Source organism: Tachypleus tridentatus, chromosome 13 (genome assembly GCF_004210375.1).
Source record: "Tachypleus tridentatus isolate NWPU-2018 chromosome 13, ASM421037v1, whole genome shotgun sequence".
Lineage (NCBI taxonomy): Eukaryota > Metazoa > Arthropoda > Merostomata > Xiphosura > Limulidae > Tachypleus > Tachypleus tridentatus.
In genome coordinates, this window is record NC_134837.1 from 218,466,341 (window position 1) to 218,485,246 (window position 18,906).

The 18,906-nt window shown below is 29.5% G+C and overlaps 1 protein-coding gene across 4 annotated transcripts in view; it reads left to right on the top strand.

Annotated features, from left to right (window-relative positions):
- The window catches only part of kcc (solute carrier family 12 member kcc), a 144,881-nt gene that overhangs the window by 59,541 nt on the left and 66,434 nt on the right, over positions 1-18,906 (top strand). For all 4 annotated transcript variants that reach the window (XR_013021595.1, XM_076482126.1, XM_076482127.1 and 1 more), the window contains 4 exons: positions 4,200-4,298; positions 4,733-4,790; positions 4,872-4,990; positions 15,948-16,122. Coding sequence is in view for 3 of the 4 variants with exons in the window: in XM_076482126.1 (XP_076338241.1) it covers positions 4,200-4,298; positions 4,733-4,790; positions 4,872-4,990; positions 15,948-16,122 (451 nt within the window). In the remaining variant the exon portion in view is untranslated. The remainder of the gene's footprint in view (positions 1-4,199; positions 4,299-4,732; positions 4,791-4,871; positions 4,991-15,947; positions 16,123-18,906) is intronic.

The window sequence follows — 18,906 nt, forward strand, 5'->3', positions numbered from 1 at the left end:
ACTTTGGTCTTGTATACCTTCTCATTATGATTCTGGTGACTCATATCACATCACTATTTGGCTGCAGTGTATGTGTATATATATTGTTTGTTCTAATTGCTTTAGCCATCAAAGAGGGATATAAATTTCCAAACCCTAGCAGTGGAACCTCGGCTGTCTGGTCATAGCCTGACCAATAATGATGATAAATCATAAGTTTCACCCACAAAACATAAATTAAATTCCTGGTGAAAAGTGTACCTGTTATAGATGTAGTGTGGTTCCTCCTCCACTGGAGTGTTGACACACCCATGATCTCTGTAGATGCTTTCTGTGTAAATAATGCCCTCTCTAACCTCTCCACCTTCTCAATTTAGTGCAAATGAAGGTATATTTTGCCTGTTAACATTTTCTTAACTCTTTCAGTATGGGCTCAGTCCCTGAGAACATCTTGTAACCATTTTTTGCTTGTTGTACTTTTCATTCTATTACTTTTAAATTAGTAAGTGTGTATTTTATGAAATATGGCAATTATCAGTAAAACGTACAAGGCTTTTGTGTTCAGAATATTAAGGTTTGTTAAACAAAGTTTTTCTTGTGTCTTAATTTTTGCATGTTGCTTATCCAACATGTAAAGTAATTTTTGTTTTAGGATTAAAAATACTTTTATGCATCAGATAATTTTTACTTGTGAAATCATTATGTCTAGATAGTTTTATCAAATGTTTCTTAAGAAAAACTTTATTATTTTCACTAATAAATATCTATAGGTTTGGTCAGTTTGACCGATCTTGTAACCATCACATAAAATTAGGAAATGAATATAAATTATGCTCTTATTCTATCTAGAATAACTAGAGATTATAAAACTGAAACATAAATGTTTATATCATTAACTTAAATCTCATAGCATTATACATTTATAAGGATTTATTATTTTCATAATATTGACCTTTCAGTTGTGCTTGGCTAACAATACTGAAGTTAAATGACAAGGTGTACATGCTTTCATGTTATTGTATCCAATAATATAAAACTGACCTTTAGTTTTTACAAAGTGACCTATCTTGGCTGTGTTTTAGTGGACTGGTATTTGGTAAAATAGTCACTTTTGCCTATTATAACTTGTATATGTATATAGATTATTACTATTTAGAAACAAGTTATTTTTTAAATATAGAACAGTAAATAAACAAATAAACCACAATTTATCTCTTCTAGTTATGACTTTTGTACTCATTGCTGTTTGTTTTAGCTTGTTGAACCTTAAAAAAATGCACATGTGGCAATTGTGAAATGAAATAATTTAGTTTTGGTTTTTTATAGACATTTGAGTAACAAAAATCATAAATTATTTCATTGGTACCACAGAATTTCATTATAATTTGTCAAGCTCAATAACTAATCTATATTTATATGTAAGAAAAAAAAGGAGATTATGAACAGACCAAAAAGTTTACTCACAAGCTCTAACATTTGTCTGGAAAGTAAAAAGAGGGCATTGTTATTTTTAAAAATGGCTAAGAAAAGCTCTAAGGGGACATTTGAGCTTTTGAAAGATCATTTGCATGTCATATATAGAAGTATCTATGAGGGACCATTTCTAAAAATGGAGAGAGGATAGTGAGTGGGACCATTGTGTTTGATTCACTAAATATAGTTTTAACTTATCAATATCAGTAATTTGATTTCCTAATTCATACAAAGCCATAGGCTTTGTATTTTAACATCATTGATATCTAATTTGAACCAGTGCTTCATTCAGTGTACTACTTGACATACAAAAATTTATATTTAGGTGTGTTTAATGTTTACTTTTATATTAAGTAATGTATAATATGAAAATTTGAATTATAGTCTACAGTTTGATACCAAACTTAAGGAGAAAAATTCATAAAATGACATGGCCTTTGACTTGTAACCTGTATGGAAAAAGTTAACTAAAAATATATTTCTTATAATACTTAACTGTGAAAGATTGGTGATTGAGTCAGTCTCAAAAAAATGTTAACATTATCTGAATGAGGTGATTATATACAGTATTAAGATAGAAGTCACATTGACATGGGGGGAGAGTACTGTAAGACAAAAACTGCCGAGGGTGATTAAGTGTGGTTTTAAAGACAAAAGAAAACAAGAAAATATAAGACCAATGTTTAGATGGACAAAGGAAGAAATCAAATTTCAGCCTTAGTATGAAAGAAAGTAAATATAATTGGAAATACATTTTTGATTTAAGAAAATGTTAACATATTTACATTTTAAACTCCTTTTTTTTCCTTCTTTTTGGGTCTATCTACCAGTTGACCACTAGAATGTTTCCAGGAATTGGTGAGCTTTGTTGAGATGAAGTGTCACATAAGATTACCTTGTGTGCTTTCCTGGTAGTAAACAAATTTAACACAAAAACCAATATACTAATGGACTACCACTGATGAACTATCATGAGTAAATATTAAAGCAATTTTACCAATCCCTAGAATTGGGGTTGGTTTGCTTTTCAAAATAAGGTAAATGGTTCACCTATTGTACTGCCTCATTAGCATCTTTCCTTGGGATTTTCCAACTCAAGTTTCCTCCCCCTTTTCTTCTAGTGGAGCATTAGAGTCCTTAATACTCCCAATATCCAGTCACTGGAGTAATAAACAGATATCTGTATGTTCTGAGTGATGCTTGAACTTGTTATTCCACTCAAGGAGAAGAATGCAAAGCTGGGTGCCTTGCCTCTCAGGTTAAGGAGTTATAATTTCAGTTTGTAATTGCAGGTAATCTCTCTCTTTGTTTGTTCAAGTTGATTGAGGCATGAAAGGTTACATAATTCCAAGTTTGGTTTGTTACATTTTGCACTTCTGGTTGGGGTGAGTGGTTTGTCCACTTTTGTGTTGCCTGCCTTCTCTCTGTAATTCTAGTGGCTTGATATGCAACATTCTGTAACTTTCAGGTTAGGTTCCAATAATACCACATTATTAAACAAAACTAAATCAACTGCAGTTGTCATGCCCTAGCCACTACATTTTAATTAAAAATTTGTGTCTACATCCCTATAATTCCAGTGATGAGATATAGAACCTCGTCTGCATTCAAATAACATTAGGATTTTGTCTCTGTAGCTGGTAGGTAAATCTCAGGAATTAAATTTCATGTTGTCTGAGTAAAGAGCTTTTTCAGAAGTAATGTGCACCCATTAGTGTGATACTACATTTCATTTTTGCACACCTCTTTTCTGTGGGGATCTTGTCAATGTGCTATTCTAGCTATAGTGTAAGATGTGATAAGTATGTTTCAGAAGTTAATAGTTTCTTCTACTGAAAATTTATTTTTGATAATACTTTCACTCTCCTGTCCTTCCTCCCCACAATGTGGCTGGTTGTAGGTCTGGTAATTGGACTGTCTCATAGGAAATAAGTAGTAGTATCGGGGAGTTTATAAATGGATCTAGGATAGAGGGTGCATTGACGTAGGTGGAGAGAATCACAAGAATTAACTTGCTATTGGCAATATAGTGGGGTATGAAAGGGTAGAGAAAACGAAGTAAGGTTCATACAGGTAGTTAGATGGGAAGAGAAGTGAAACTTTTGTCAGGATAAAGATATATAGTATGAGGACAGGTAATTATTATTGGAAATATATTTTTGGTAGAGGAAAATTTTAACATTTGTAATGTTTCTAATAAGGTTTTCACAAAAATGTAAGACATCTTAAATTAATTTGAGATCTCTAAAGCCCTGAAAAATTTGAATATGTTGCTGAACTCTTTAAAAGTCTTAAATCAATCACAGACTAAAATATATTACTCACATTCTCAGTTGTCAAACATATACAACAGTAACAGAATGTATGTTATATTAGATAATTTGAAATATATGTTAAACACATTGATTTTCATTATAAATGAATAACAATAGAGGATATTTAAATTATTATATATTAATATTTTTGTTGTTTTTTTTGTCAACTTGCTGTAAAAATAGGTCTAAGTTTTCTAAGAAATGGTCATAAATTTGATCAATTGTTAGCTGTAAATGTATTTTAAACACACATACATATAAATTATGAATATGAAAAGGGTTATTAGTATGAAGAAAGAAAAAATTACCATTAGAACCAATAACTTGGCCAGTTTCAAACCTAGGATTACAATTTCAGAGTACTGGCATCTGTTAATTTATAATTTGTTAAGTAGTATTTGCATACTACAGAAAGTTTAAAAAAATTTCCAGGACTGATGGCAGGGTCTAACAGATCTGGTGATCTTGAAGATGCTTCTAAATCTATACCATCTGGTACTCTGGCAGCTCAGTTAACAACATCTTTTGTTTGTATCCTTTTGAGAATTATTTACAGATTTGAACTAAAAGAGCTTGTACATATCTAGTTTAAACCTTTCATAAGTGAAAATGGGTTTGTTTTTTTTAAACTGAAGAATTTGTATTGAATATTTTTTAATATTGATCACTGTTTGACACAAATGTTATTAGATTATTTTTGTTTTCTTTGATTTTCAAACATGGAGTAATTATAACAGTTAGTATAATAATGCAAAAAGCTAAACATTAGAATTTCACATAAATAGTGAGAAACAGAAGAACGTTTATAATAGTGAGTATTATTTAGAAAAGAATTTGATCAACAAAAGTTCAATAAATATAAAGGCATGCTTGTGACAGTAAAAATTTCTATAACAAACTGTTTTCTTCATAAATCTTATTTTATTCTGAGTGGAAAACTGGAAGGTATCCTTAGCTCTTATGAGATTTGACGGGTGTTTTACTCTTTGGAGCAACTTCTGATAACCTGTTTCTCCGAGACAAGTAAGTTTACTAATATATATGAACTATTTTCAATTTTTTAAATTTTTTCAGCTTAAAAGTAATTTATTTTTTCCTTTGAAGATTTGGGGAGAGTGTTGGTGGAGATTTGGCTGTTGCTGTTCTGGCCTGGCCTCACCCAATGGTCATTAAGATAGGGTCATTTCTGTCCACTATTGGAGCTGGATTACAGTCTTTAACAGGTAGGATTAATAGTTCAAACCATGCCAAAAAAAAATAAATTCAAGAATGTTTGTATGGCTGAAGCTTCAAAGAAGTTATCTATTCTGTGTTCATCTAGCAATTTTATTCTAAGTACAGGTGTAAGTAAGTTCTTTTGTATTGTTTTAATGAAGACATGACTATAATTTAGAGTAAGTTTTGTAGTATTGTTGTTATATAATTTTAACAAACTGATTGCTAAGCAAAACTTTTTAGATTATTCATTATCAAAAACTGTAACAATAAGGCTGGTTGTCATATTATCTCAACTGATTCAGCTTCTAATTTCAAAAAAATACAATATTAGAGTTATAGCCATTTTATATTTTTGTAGACTTTCCTCTATTTCTCTTTTTTACTTACTGCAAGAACTCTAGAATTCATTTTAATCATGATCCTTAGAACCACAATTAATTATTAAAATATAACATCAAAGCCAGTAATTCATGATTTTTTTTACAGTAGTAATAAAAGTTTACATTAATTCCATGATAATTTGTAACATTTAAACCTACTGCCGTGTGTATCATTTACTGCAGATATCTTACATTCAAAATTTTTATTAAATTACTTTTTGTATATTGTATACAAATTAATATAGCATAATAATCCATGAGGTAATAATCCATGTTCTAATTGTGTATAAGTTTGAAGATTTTGGTTTTATGAAGCAGTGTTAAAAAATTCTAAATCTTCTCTAGTGTGTCACATTTTCTGTAGGAATCTTCTCTATTTTATCCACCATCCCTACAATAACCACAAAATTAAACATAAATTAGCCATTATAAAATTGTTATTGCTAAGACAAACCATAACTTTTATAGCCTTCAATTTATTTTGAGTAAAGAGCTATCAAAGAGAATTTGACTCCTCCTTTCACACTTACCTGTCACATTCTTTCTTATGGAATTTGTTAATAGTTCTATCTTATATTTAATTATATGTTACTTGTAACCAGTAGAAAGCCAAGGTTTTCATTTATTATGTTCTGAACAGACAGTTATCAATTTTGCTTGTAACACTGATTTGGTTCTCATGGGAATCACAATGGCTAGCTTGGATTAATTTGTAAATAGCTCTTGTTGCACAGCATAGAAAGCCAGAAAAATTGTGATTGTTAGAGAAAAATTGTCGGTTTTTTGCATATTAGTATTCATAGGTGCATTATCTAATTAAATTAAAACTATACTACCATTACAAAAAAAAATGTGGTTAAGTGTTATTAATAGTCAACAGCAAAATAAAAATTACTTAACACTCCTACGAAAAGTGGGGCCTAATAGGCCCCAGAGCAACTTGAAAGGTTATTAATATTAGGCTAATAATTTTGTATTTAAATGAAATTGCCATTTAAATCCATTAATGAATGGATTAACGAGATTCCCACTGTCCCTATCTACTATCTAGCGAAACAACAGCCAGGGGAACAGGCTTGGAGAAATCAGGATTAGAAATGTCTTTTCGTAGGAGTGTTAAGTACTTTATTTCTTATTTTTCATTTTTATTTATTTTTTAGTATAAAAGTAGGAGTCTGATTAGGTTATTTAAGGTTACACTAGATAAAATAAATAATAATAAAAATATTTCATGAGGTATTTATGCAAGCAGCTCTGAGTAGCTTGTGGGTAAGGTTATTCAGTGGCGAAATGTGAGCTGCACTTTCCTGAAGTGATTTACAGCTTATAATGGTGCAAATAACAGTCAAACATAGTTCAAAGGGCATTAAAACAATAAAATTTAATTATTAATAGACTTGTACTGTTATGAGTTTAAAGCTACTTGGAATAAAGGAATGTTGTTTCATGTTACATTTAAAGTTATTCAAAATAAAAAACAAAGGTGATGTAGATTTTTTTTGGTGATTACGAGGTTGGTCATGATCTTGTAAAGAGTTATTTTATAACAGCTATATGGTCATGTGAGTTTGACATAAGTGACACTCGTAGTATAAATATTATTAAGACATAAAGACACCACCAATTTTTTTTATTTTAAGTGAAATGTAATCCAGAAAGTCAAACCCACATGTCACACTCTTATTGTGTACTGTCTTTCAAAAAAATGACAATAATACTTCACATTTTTTCTAAATAGTTGTTGGTTGCTGTTAGTGCAAAGTGAATTTTCTTGTTAAAATTAAAAATACTTCATCTGAAACTTGTCAAATTTCGTTTATGTAAACTCTAAGACCTCCTAAGTGAACATCAAAAAGTTTCATTTAGTAAAACTATATTTTCTTTACACTATGGATTCAGTTGATTTGTATGATCTCCTCTTAACAACCATCACAAAAATAGAAAAGTTTAAGATACTCTTTTTGTATTCCCTTCTAAAGAAGGTGCAGATTGTAAAAAAAAAACTGTTATTGCTTATTTTAAATAACTTAAAACTCGTAACAATGTGCACATATATATACTTAATTTTAGTTACTGATCTTTGAAACATACACAACTAAATATTCTGCCACACAAGCTGTAAATCACGTTGCAAATACAGCTCACGTTACCATATTGGATTATGTAATGCATGATCTGCTCCTGAACATTCTTTGTAAAAAAATGTTTTATCATTTTTAATTTTTACCTATTCTAACCTCATCTGATGTAAATAAATATTTACATTCTAATTACTTTCTCAAATATAGATGAAAAACAAGAAATAACTACTCATTTCTGACCTTTTATTTTTGTTCTATTTGTTGATGAGAAAATGTTTTATAATGATGGTAGCATTACAGTAAATAATCTTTATTTATTTAAATAATGCAACTAAAAAAAATAATATGCACAAAGAAACAATATTCTACAATTATTATAATTTAACTTGCTTTCTAAATAGGATAAGAGGGGCTTAAATTAATTCCCATGGCTGCGTGATCTGAACACCTCAAGATAAACTTTCATAAAACACTCTTTACTGAGTACAACATAGCAGTGTAAGTCATTCAACAGATCCTAAACTTTGCTTTTCTACAGGTTTTAAATGATGTAATATAAAGGACAGAAAGAGAGGTTGTGGCAAGTGAGTGTGATTTTTTAGTTTATGGCTCTGTAAACAAATAAGATTGAAGTCTGTAAAGAGTTAATTACCTTGGTAATATCTATATTATAATGAGTACCTTACATTAAATTTCATACTTCAGAGGAGGAGTTTCAGAGGGGAAACCTGGAGAACAAATGTTATGATTCTCATATGAAGGACGATTGGTGAATTTTAAAAATATTTTCTTATAAAATTAAGAACTTAATGTTTTCCTATAGAGCTTACTATTACTAATTTAAACCAATAGATGGCATTAGTGCATTAATGATCCAATCTAAAGGCTGAGACTATGTGGACTACTATCCCTTTTGAATTGATAAGCTCTCATGTGACATATATGTAACAAATTCTTCCAAATGGAAGTCCTACATTGTTATAAATGTTTCTGAGCAATTGGTCAAGCTAATACTTATTAATGCATATAAGCCAGTCATATAATACCTGTAGAAATGTAAAACTAGTAAAAGTTGATTGCTGCTAATAAATGGCACATACAGATTGATAATCATCAAATTTATTAGTATTTATCAGAGAATTGTTTGGTAATATATAGTATTCTTGTTTTCATGTCAATATGAACTAGTTTCTGAAGTGTGAATTTATACAAGTTTGAGTTGTTTTATAATATTTAATTTGTATGTCAGCTATATTTATCATAAAGAACAACACAAAAACAAAAAGCTAAAATTATGATGTTAGAACTGAATTATTATTACAGATTTTCTTAGCTGAGTATGTTAAAGATGAAGTAAAAATAAAAACTTGAATAATTTTTTGAAGTTTAGTTCAGCCAATTGTCCAATGTTTTGAAATGGACCTTCTAATATATATTCAAATTACTTCAGATGAAGAAAGCTTGTGTAAAATACATTGTGCATGAAAGGTATTGCCTGGTAGTTTTAATGTAACAGCAGTTAGCAGTGTTCATGTGTGCCTCTTACAAACATTAGTTTTCATGCAATATAAATTACCAGTTTTTTGTTATACATACATAGGTATGTGTGTATATATGTGTGTGTGTGTATGTATTTATTTAAAAATGTCAACTTCATTTGCACAGTTAGAACACCATAATTTGTAATTTCAGTTTCATTTCACATATTATATGAAAGTTAAACACCCCTATAACTGAGTTCTGATTGAACATTTTCCATTCTTCGCACTGAGAGTTCAAGTAACCTAATCCCAGTTACTACTACATTATCTAATTATTAGCGTACCACTGGAAACCAACATGATTATAGGTAAATGGGGGGGGGGACCAATTGCCAAGAAATCTATAAAACTGCACATCATGAGGACTAATAATACTTGACAAGTAATAAATAATTACAATATATAAAGCATAACATAAATCCCAAGACTTGCAACTAATTTCAAATTGTAACTCTATTCTCAACTACATTATATTTCAATAGTGGAAGATGGTTTCAGTATTTGGAAATGGAAGATACGTATTGTAAAAATATGAGCAAGTTTAAAATCTTTATACATAAATATTTTGTATGATTGCAAGTAAAAAAATTAAAACTTTACATTTAAACTAAAGTATACTGGTCAGTTTACATGAATTTTTGCATCATGGCTGTGAACTGAAAAAATAAGTGGGCCTGTACCAAAAGTGTTTTCATCTGATTTTAAGTTGATGTATTGCCTAGGCTTTTATTTTATTAGTCAAAACCAAACATTGTCTATCCCCATAACCAACACCAAATGTTGCATGAATAACCTTCTCAAGCAGTACAGTAAAAATAAATGATAAAATATCAGTGAGCTCTCTCTAAATGTAAAGTTCTGAATGGCAGCTATTGTAGTTTATTAATGCAGTATCATCATATTATTGCAAAATATTTCAAAAGAAAGAGTAATTATCCTAACTTTTACATAAATGACCTTCTTTAGGATTTTGAAGAAAGGAACCATAGTGCAGGTGAATAGTCACAAGGTAAAAAGATAACCAATGGTCAGAAAACAGAAGCATAGAATAGTAAAGTAGCACAAATATAGTTCACAAGTTAGTCTTCACAATGAGATGGGGTAAACTGAATATATAGAAATTAATAATAAAAGAATGAAAATGGAAATAAGGAAATGCAAAAGAAACAAAAGTGCCATGTTCTGAATTACTTTAAAGAAACACATCTGAGTATCACTCACTCTGAAAATGTTCATGGGGGTTATGAGAGTGAAAAAAAATTGTCATTTTTTAGACCGAAGAAGGTCGAAACGCTGTTCACTCCTCTACGTAAAAAAAAAAACTCAACCCAAATGAACCGTTTTTACATATAAAAAAAAATCTCTGCTTTCTTTACTCCTGATGAATTATACTAGTACAGTGTAATTCCATTTGGGATAAAAAAAATTCAAAACTTTTCAAGAAATGATGAATCATTGTCTCAACAATCTGTCAAATGTTGGAATTTATGTTGAAATATTGTAATTTACAGTGATAGCTGGGAGAATATTTGTGTGTATTTATGGTGTTTTTGAGAGGCTTAAGAAAGCCAATCTCACTGTAAATGTAGAAAAAAAGTGACTTGTAAAGTCAAAGTTGTTTATTCAGGTCACGTAGTAGGCCACAGCCAAGTTTCTCCAATTCAAGACAAAGGTGATTACATTGTGAATTATCCAACTCCTCCTAGTTTTACAGGAAATTTTGTAAAAACTTTGCAGACATCTTTGTATCATTAACAAACTTACTGAAGAAAAATCAAAAGTTTAGTGGTCTGAAAGATGTTAATCTGCTTTTTAAAAGGTCAAATCTTTATTGATAGCACCTAACTTTGATAAGCATTTTACATTATCTGTTGATGCCAGTGATTTTGGTGTTGGTGTCATTCTATTACAGTCAGTCGGCCAAGATATTGAACACCCTGTTTGTTATTTTTCAATAACAAATGTTATGTGAATTGTAACAGTATTTACTCAGTTATTTCATTTTTCTTGAATTACTGATGAAATATTCAGTTACAGACCAGATAGAAGACTCAGTAATGTTTGTAAGTTTGTAAAACTTTTCTATATAAATCATGATTTGTAATAACTATTTGTAGTAACCATTATTATAAATTGTATAATTGTTTGTGTATTAAAATATATTTGTTTTAAGAAGGAAAACTATAAATCTTGTTGGGCAAGTGTCAGAAATCTCAACATTTAATTAATTTCTAAATTAAAATTTAACTCAGCTTTAGTTTATTTGAAATCGTAATACGTAACTGAATAAATTGGAGGTCCGTCCAAGATAAATTATAATGTAACAGTCTCAGCAAATCAAAAGGATGGGAGGATGTTAATTTATATTCTAGCTTGTAAATGTCTGAAATATAAGTTTCTAATTTATTAACCACTAAATATTTGTATGGTAGGTGTAATAAAACCAAAACTGACATATAACACACAAGAAAGAATATTTAGTTTTAGTTTAATATCTTCTTTTCAATGACAACATATATAATATTAAAATTTAAGTTATAAATTATGTTGTAATGATAATTTTATTGATGCTCAATGATAATAAATTTGTTTGATTAAATTTGAAAAATAATTCCAGTAAAATGGCAGGATATTGTTCCTTTAACTCTGAATACAGTCTTTGCCAATTTGACTGACCATATGACCTCTTTGTACTTGTTTAAAAGTCTTTGTAGTTTTGGTACTACGTTCTTTTAATATAGTATGTATATTTTCAGAATTTGAAACTTACAATAAATATTAAGCCCTTCAGATAAGAAAATTATATTTTTTAAAGAAGTATTCTTAACAAAATTAAAAATTTGCCTGTGAGTATATCAAGTTTTTGTTTTTACTAATCCTTGTGCAATGTGATTTTTATTTCAAAGTTTAAAATATACTTTTTCAACCTAAAAAATATCAGTAATCTCTATAAATCTCTAAAGTTATTAAGTACATTTTAAATAGTTGTTTAAACTAAAACTTTGTATTTTATCTGTAATTTTCTGTATTTTTAGTCTATTCAAGATTGGTCAATCTTACATTTAGAGATTAATCTAAATTACCTTTTTTTTTTTCTTTTTTAGAGTGACTTCAGATTGTAACATAAAACCACATTTTCTTATCTTCAGTTGCTTTAATCTCATAACAGTATATATATATATACTTATGCTTAAATTTTATTTTATTGTCCTTTCATTGGTCTTTGAAACTTACCTAACTACTACTGTTTATGCCATTGTAAGTTGTAAATCACTTGGGAAACAAGGAGTTCACATCATGCTATTAAATTGCATTACCTACAAGCTGCTTACTTGTTTGCCTCACAAAACATTTTTATTATATTATTATTTATATTACCTACTTTGATCTTAATTAATCAAAGAAACCCCTTTTTTAACATTTCAGTTATTTTATAATGAGAAATGAACCCGAAAAACAAAAAGTAATTACTTACCTGGGTCGTCTTCCTCTTTTTTGCTGTCAACTGTTGATGACACTTAACCCTAGTTGTTTATATTATTGGTAGTAGTGCAATAAATGATTTTATTTAATTAAATAATGCACCAAAGAACATTGAATAATAAAATGCAAAAAGCAGACAATTTCCCACAACTATCACAAATGTTTTGGCTTTTTAACTCTGGAACAAGAGCTGTTACAGTTTCATCAAAATTACTCATTAACTCTCCAGTGGGAATGAGCTTGTACTAACAGAGAAAATTATAATTTTCTGTTTAGAAAACAACATAATATAATACAACATTTCACAGATGAAGTCCTTGGCTTTCTATTGGTTATACACATTATAATACATCATTTCATAGATGAAATCTTTGGCTTTCTATTGGTTATACATAATGTAGTACTAAAAGTAAGGAAGAACTATTAACAAATTCTGAAAGAGAGGATGTGACAAAAAATCAGATGCCTTTTTCCACAGCCACCTATGTGATGGTTCTGTAACCCAACAAAATTGAAGGTTATGAAAATTATAGTTTGTATGAGCAATGATGATTTTATAGTGAGTAGTTTACATTAAATTTTGTACTAATTGGGAGGGATGGTGAATAAAATAGAAAAGAGGATGCCTAAGGGAAATTCAGGATTTTGTTTAGTATTGCCTTATGAATGCCTTCTAGTGGCACAGCAATATTTCTGTAGGCTTACAATGCTAGAAACTGGTTTTTAATTCCCTGGTATCTTTGTGTTTAACTATAAACAAATAAGCAAAGCCTTATAAAATTAAAAACTTTAAACTTGTATACTATTAAAATATGGATCATTAGTTACAAATTTATGTTATACTAATTGGTATGAGATAAAAGTAGTTTAACTAAATTTTGAAAAATGTAAATTGTGAAACTTTGTGATATGAGCCATAAAGAATAACTATGGCAGTAGGATTAACCTGTATGTAGCCTGAGCAACAGATTATTTCTACTAAAGGTTTTCCTGTGAATTTATGAAGCTTTTACTCAGTACATGTGTGTGAAAGATTATTTTCATGCAAGGAATAAAAATAATTCTTTACATCTTAATTTCCTGTTTCATTTGCATAACTTCTAAAACTTCTTAAAGAATATCAAAAGTTTGTTTTGGGCAAAACTTTATACTTTATCTTTTATTTTCTGTATTCAAACACTGACTGTAGTAAAATTATCAGAGTATTGTAAAATGAAAAGTATAAAATGAATAAAACCATTTTTGCTTCTACACTGACTACATTATTGGTTAGGTATTTCCAAACAATGTAACACTTTCAACTGTAAACTTTTTACTTACGTTTACTTTTGATTATATGGTTGTATTTTCATACTTTATATCAGAGGACCAATAATTCTTGCATAAAAAAGCTGTAAGTCACATTGAGAACCCATTAGCTATTTCCTGTGAGGCTCAGTAAAACGTGATCCTTGCACTCGTGTCTAAGCCTCAATGAATTTAAAAAAAAATTCTTATAGCTTTTAAATATGTATCTTAGAATACAAAATATTTATCAATCACTAGAATGTAATGTCTACAAACTACTATTTATCTTGCTTTTTAAGTGAGTTCATTGATCAATGTCTTTTACCACAAAAGCTAAATAAGTCATCTTAAGATTTGTGTAGAAAAAAATCTGCTCTTTCTATTAATTGTAAACATATCTGTCAGCCATGTGATATTGATCAGCAAACAATATGAAAACTGGAAGATGTGGTAGGGGCTTTGGTAGGATTGACAAACATATTATTATATTAGTTAATCAAAAAAGTAGGAAGTTGGTATTCCAGATTTTTGTGTGTAGTTATGTAGTTTGTGTTTTTAATTGGTTGGATTCTATAAAGCCTATTATGAAGTTTTTGAAATTGAGAAATTGGAGTTGAGATATGTTACATGATGCAGAAGAAGGAAGATTGAGAATTTTTAGTACTTTGTTTGAAAAATAAGGTAGTACATCTTAAATAATCTAGAATTTTGAATTATAAACTACATTTTTATGTCAAATTTATTGACATACAATAAAAATAAAGATGTTTAATTAAATTCTAAATGTAATCATGAAATGTTGTAAGTACACTCATACTTTCCTTATCCAAATTGTCAACACCAGGTCGTAAAAAGTGTATGTGTTACAACATTTTAGTTATATTCAAAATGTAATTAATCTACATTATTAACATTATATATGAGTAAACTTTACCAAAACATGGTTAATAAATCATATTTAATAGTGTATACTTTAACGTTTTTATAAGTAATATTTTAAAAACCTCAGCCTCCTCAAGTATCAGAATTTTGACATTTGTTATCTAGGTTTTTTTTTATTTATTTATCACCCATTTTAGAAGAATGAAATTTAAGGTAAATTACTCATTATAACATGGATGTTACTAAAGTAAAATATAATTTTTATAGTCTCTATCTTATTTATTTACAGTCATGAACTTAAGTTAAATCCACCTGTTACAACCTATCTTTCAAAAACTGACAATAAATCATTCAGACATTTTATACTCTACTGTACATGGCCAATAGAGCCAGGGTATTAATCTATCAAATGGCATATTACATTGTTTTCAGTACAGAGTACTAGCTATTTCATTTTCAGTTTGAAAGTTTCTCTCATGATAGTTATACTGAGAATCTTATGGTAAGATTTAAAGACCCTTATACCATTGTTAGGAAGCCAGATGAATTATGACAGTTATAAGACATTGTTTGCTTTGTACATGTTATTATTCTGTTTTCTTAGCTTCAGTATTTTAAATGAAAACATAGTGTGCTAGTGCCATTACTATAAAAAAAGTTGGCTTAAATTTCATTGGCAGCAGACAGCAGAAACAAGAGGTCGTAGGTAGGTGATGTTGTCCTCGTTTTCATGTTTTTTTCTTGACTAGTTTTAACAAAAATGACTAAAATGTAAAAGTTAGAAATTTATTAGGTAAGATAATTAAAAATAATAACAAAAATTCTTCAAAATATTTTCACAAATAGGTTGTTACATCCTGTTACATTCAATATGGTAATGTGAACTAAATGTCCACTAAGTGATTCACAACTTGTGTAGTGGATGTATTAGCTGGGCATGGGTCAAAGAGTAGTAAAATTAAGTATAAACAGATGTATACTGTTATAGTGAAAAGTTATTATATCCTAATTTGCAGTTATTAAAGAAATGGAAAAGAGTAATTTGGACTTATTTTATATTTATGGTAGTTGTAAGGTCTGTCAGATCAACTGAATGCTACATACTGTTTATGTGTATGTATATATATACATATATATATGTGTGTGTGTGTGTTCATTTGTTCTTGTTTTGGCAGGAACTATTTGTGTCTGGTAATAGCTTGTAAAATGTTTCTTTTTTTTTCCCATTAAAGCCATCTTCATACTTTTACTTTTAAAAACTCTTTCTCATTTGAAATAATTATGTTCAGTTTGATTTTCTCTTTGTAGGAGCACCTCGATTGATGCAAGCTATTGCTAAAGACCAGATTATCCCATTCCTAAATGTATTTTCTTATAGTTCATCAAAGAATGAACCAACTCGGGCTCTTTTTCTTACCTTGGGGATCTGTGAGCTAGGAATTTTAATTGGAAATTTAGACTACATTGCACCAATTTTGACTATGTAAGTCTTTTAATAATGGAAACTGTAAAATAATGTTTGAGCTACAAAAATGTTGCACATGTTAAATTCATGAAACCTAAGGATCATAAACTTTTGTATAGAATTGTTCTGTATTAGTCTGCTAACTGTTGTTTTTAATTTTAAGATTAACTTTGAATACTTAATTTATCACATTGATGTTTTAAGGTAATATTTCATTCTGTTTATTCAGTATGTGAGCATTTGATATTTTTACACACACATATACCAGATGATCAGCTCTCTCACTAAGCATTTGAAACACAAACTTTTCAAGTCATATACACACAGATGGACATCACAGATGTGTTCAATACTATTATTTTTTGGTTTTGTAGAAAGTTTTATTTGTCTATTGGAAAGCTTAGTTCTCCATAACATTAGAAACATCAGATCAATTTATTATGCCATATTCATTCTTACTTATTAAGTAAAAAAATCTATAGTGGTGATGTTACTGTGCAAAGAAAATAAGTACATGCTTTATAAATGTAAAAAAGAAAGACTATTTTCAGTATTTTTAGTTGCTCAGAAAAAAGAAAAAGTAATTGCTGTAATAATATACTGAACACCCTTTTGCATGTGTAAATAATTGGAGCAAGGCTTCTATATTCATATATAAAAAAATGTGTCAACTGTAGAGAACTGAATTCATCATGATATGTATGCCACAAATGTTAATGTATTTTGTCAGTTTCATGTGATACTGTTAAGCTGTTTCAAACAGTTAAGCTCTGTGATAAAAGAGCTTAAGACCTTTGCAACATGCTAGGTATAATATACACAAATTCATATACACATTTGGACATGTTAAGTATTTACACCATAACTTTTCATACAGTATATGTATCTTCTTGGTATACTTTTATTAAATATTACAAGTTTCTTTTCATTTTTTTACACAAGAAAGTTAGATTTTTTAATGAAATGTTTTTGCTAGAGATTTGTTTGTGCAAAATGAGTTTGTGTTATGATTAAAAAAAACTTCTCTTTGTCTCAAAAGTGTTAAATATCATTTTCATAATCTCTCTAAAACTTCCTAAGAATATTTGAAATCTTTGTTTTCAGCAAGAATTTATATTTTTAGTGTTATTTTCTCTACCCTATGTGGGGTCTGTCAATTTGATCACCCGTGTAACCACCATGAAAATTAGAAAATAAATATATTTTTTTTTCCTGGTAGAATGACTGCATATTATAACATGAAAATACAAGTGTTTATTCTAAGCAACTCGAATCTTATAGTGTTTGTGTTTTTTAAACTTCCAGTCATGCCTAGTTAACATTACATAACTTGCATTGGCATGGTGCATGTGCACTGATGTTAACATATTCAATAACTTAAGATTGACCTTTAGTCTTTACAAAGTGGCCCTGTCTTGGCTGTATTTTAGTGGATTAGTATTTTGTAATATACAGTTTAATTTCAATTATTATACATTATATATGTGTATATAGATCATTACAATTTAGAAATAAGTCATTAAACTCATTTTTCTTAAATTGTAGAATAAATAAAGTAAAGCAAACAATTATCTCTTCTAGCTATGATCTTTGTACTAGATTGCTAAGCCTTTTAATATTTTGCACATGAAAGATATCAAACAAAAATTTTTTTATACATATCAAAAAGTCATAAATAATTATATTGATAATGAAGAATCCCACTATAGTTCATTGGGCTTTATAACTAAATGTGTATTTAGGCCTTAAAAAAACAAAAAACTTGTAGCAGACTGAAGACACAACCTACCTCCATGAAATCTTGGTTCAAAAGAATGTGGTGGCCTTTTCACAGATTAAAATGGCTGAGAAAAATCACTCAAGGGACATTCTAAGCTGTTGATTGGTTTTACACATGTCATATAATGAAGTAAGTGTACAGAAGGGACTGTTTCCAAAAATGGAAAGAGATGAATGGAGCCACTGTTTGATTCATTACATAATAATATTAAATAATAGCCAAAAGACAGAGATTCTTGCCAGTTTCTCTAGGCAAGGTGTTTCTGAGGTGCACATCTCCACTCGTAAGGATGGAATAATGCTCCCTACGAATGTTTTTACTTTGATGTTTACATCACCACATTCACCTGCCACTATCAAGGCAGGTTACTTGAACTGTGGTACAATCATATATTTCAAACACTCCCTGATGTTTCCAGTGTCAGCAGTTCTGTTATTCAAGAATGCTTTGATGTGTGCTCATTGTGGTGGCAAAGACCACAATGTCTGTGAATGCTAACTTGAACCTCACTGTGTTGACTGGTGTGGTTCACATCCCTCTTACTTTTATTCGTGCTTTAAGTGGGTAGAGGAGAAAAAGATCCACTGCTTATAAACCGTGAACAACAGTTCTTACTCCAAGCCTTAGAAGTTTCTGTCCCAACTCCATCTTGGACATATGCTGCTGCACTACATTCCACTACTACAGTGGGAGTGCAGACAGATCTTTCCATGCCTCCAACAGAATTATTCTCCAACTAAGTAAAGAGCCTTTTACCCTCCATGGTGAAAAAAATTGACAAGTCAATGTCTACTACTCCTATCTCTGTTGCCACCATTCCTTCCAGTGGTGCCCCAGATCCACTTCCTTCAGCTCTGGCTTTAGAACCTGCTCAGGTATATCGTATTCTTTGGCCCTGAGATGCAGAATGATTATTTATTCATCCTCTCAGTTACTGGAATCTACATCCACTGACAGAGACCCTCACACATTACCCAGGGCAGGATCCATGGAAATTGACAGACCTTCTTCTGCTAAATAAA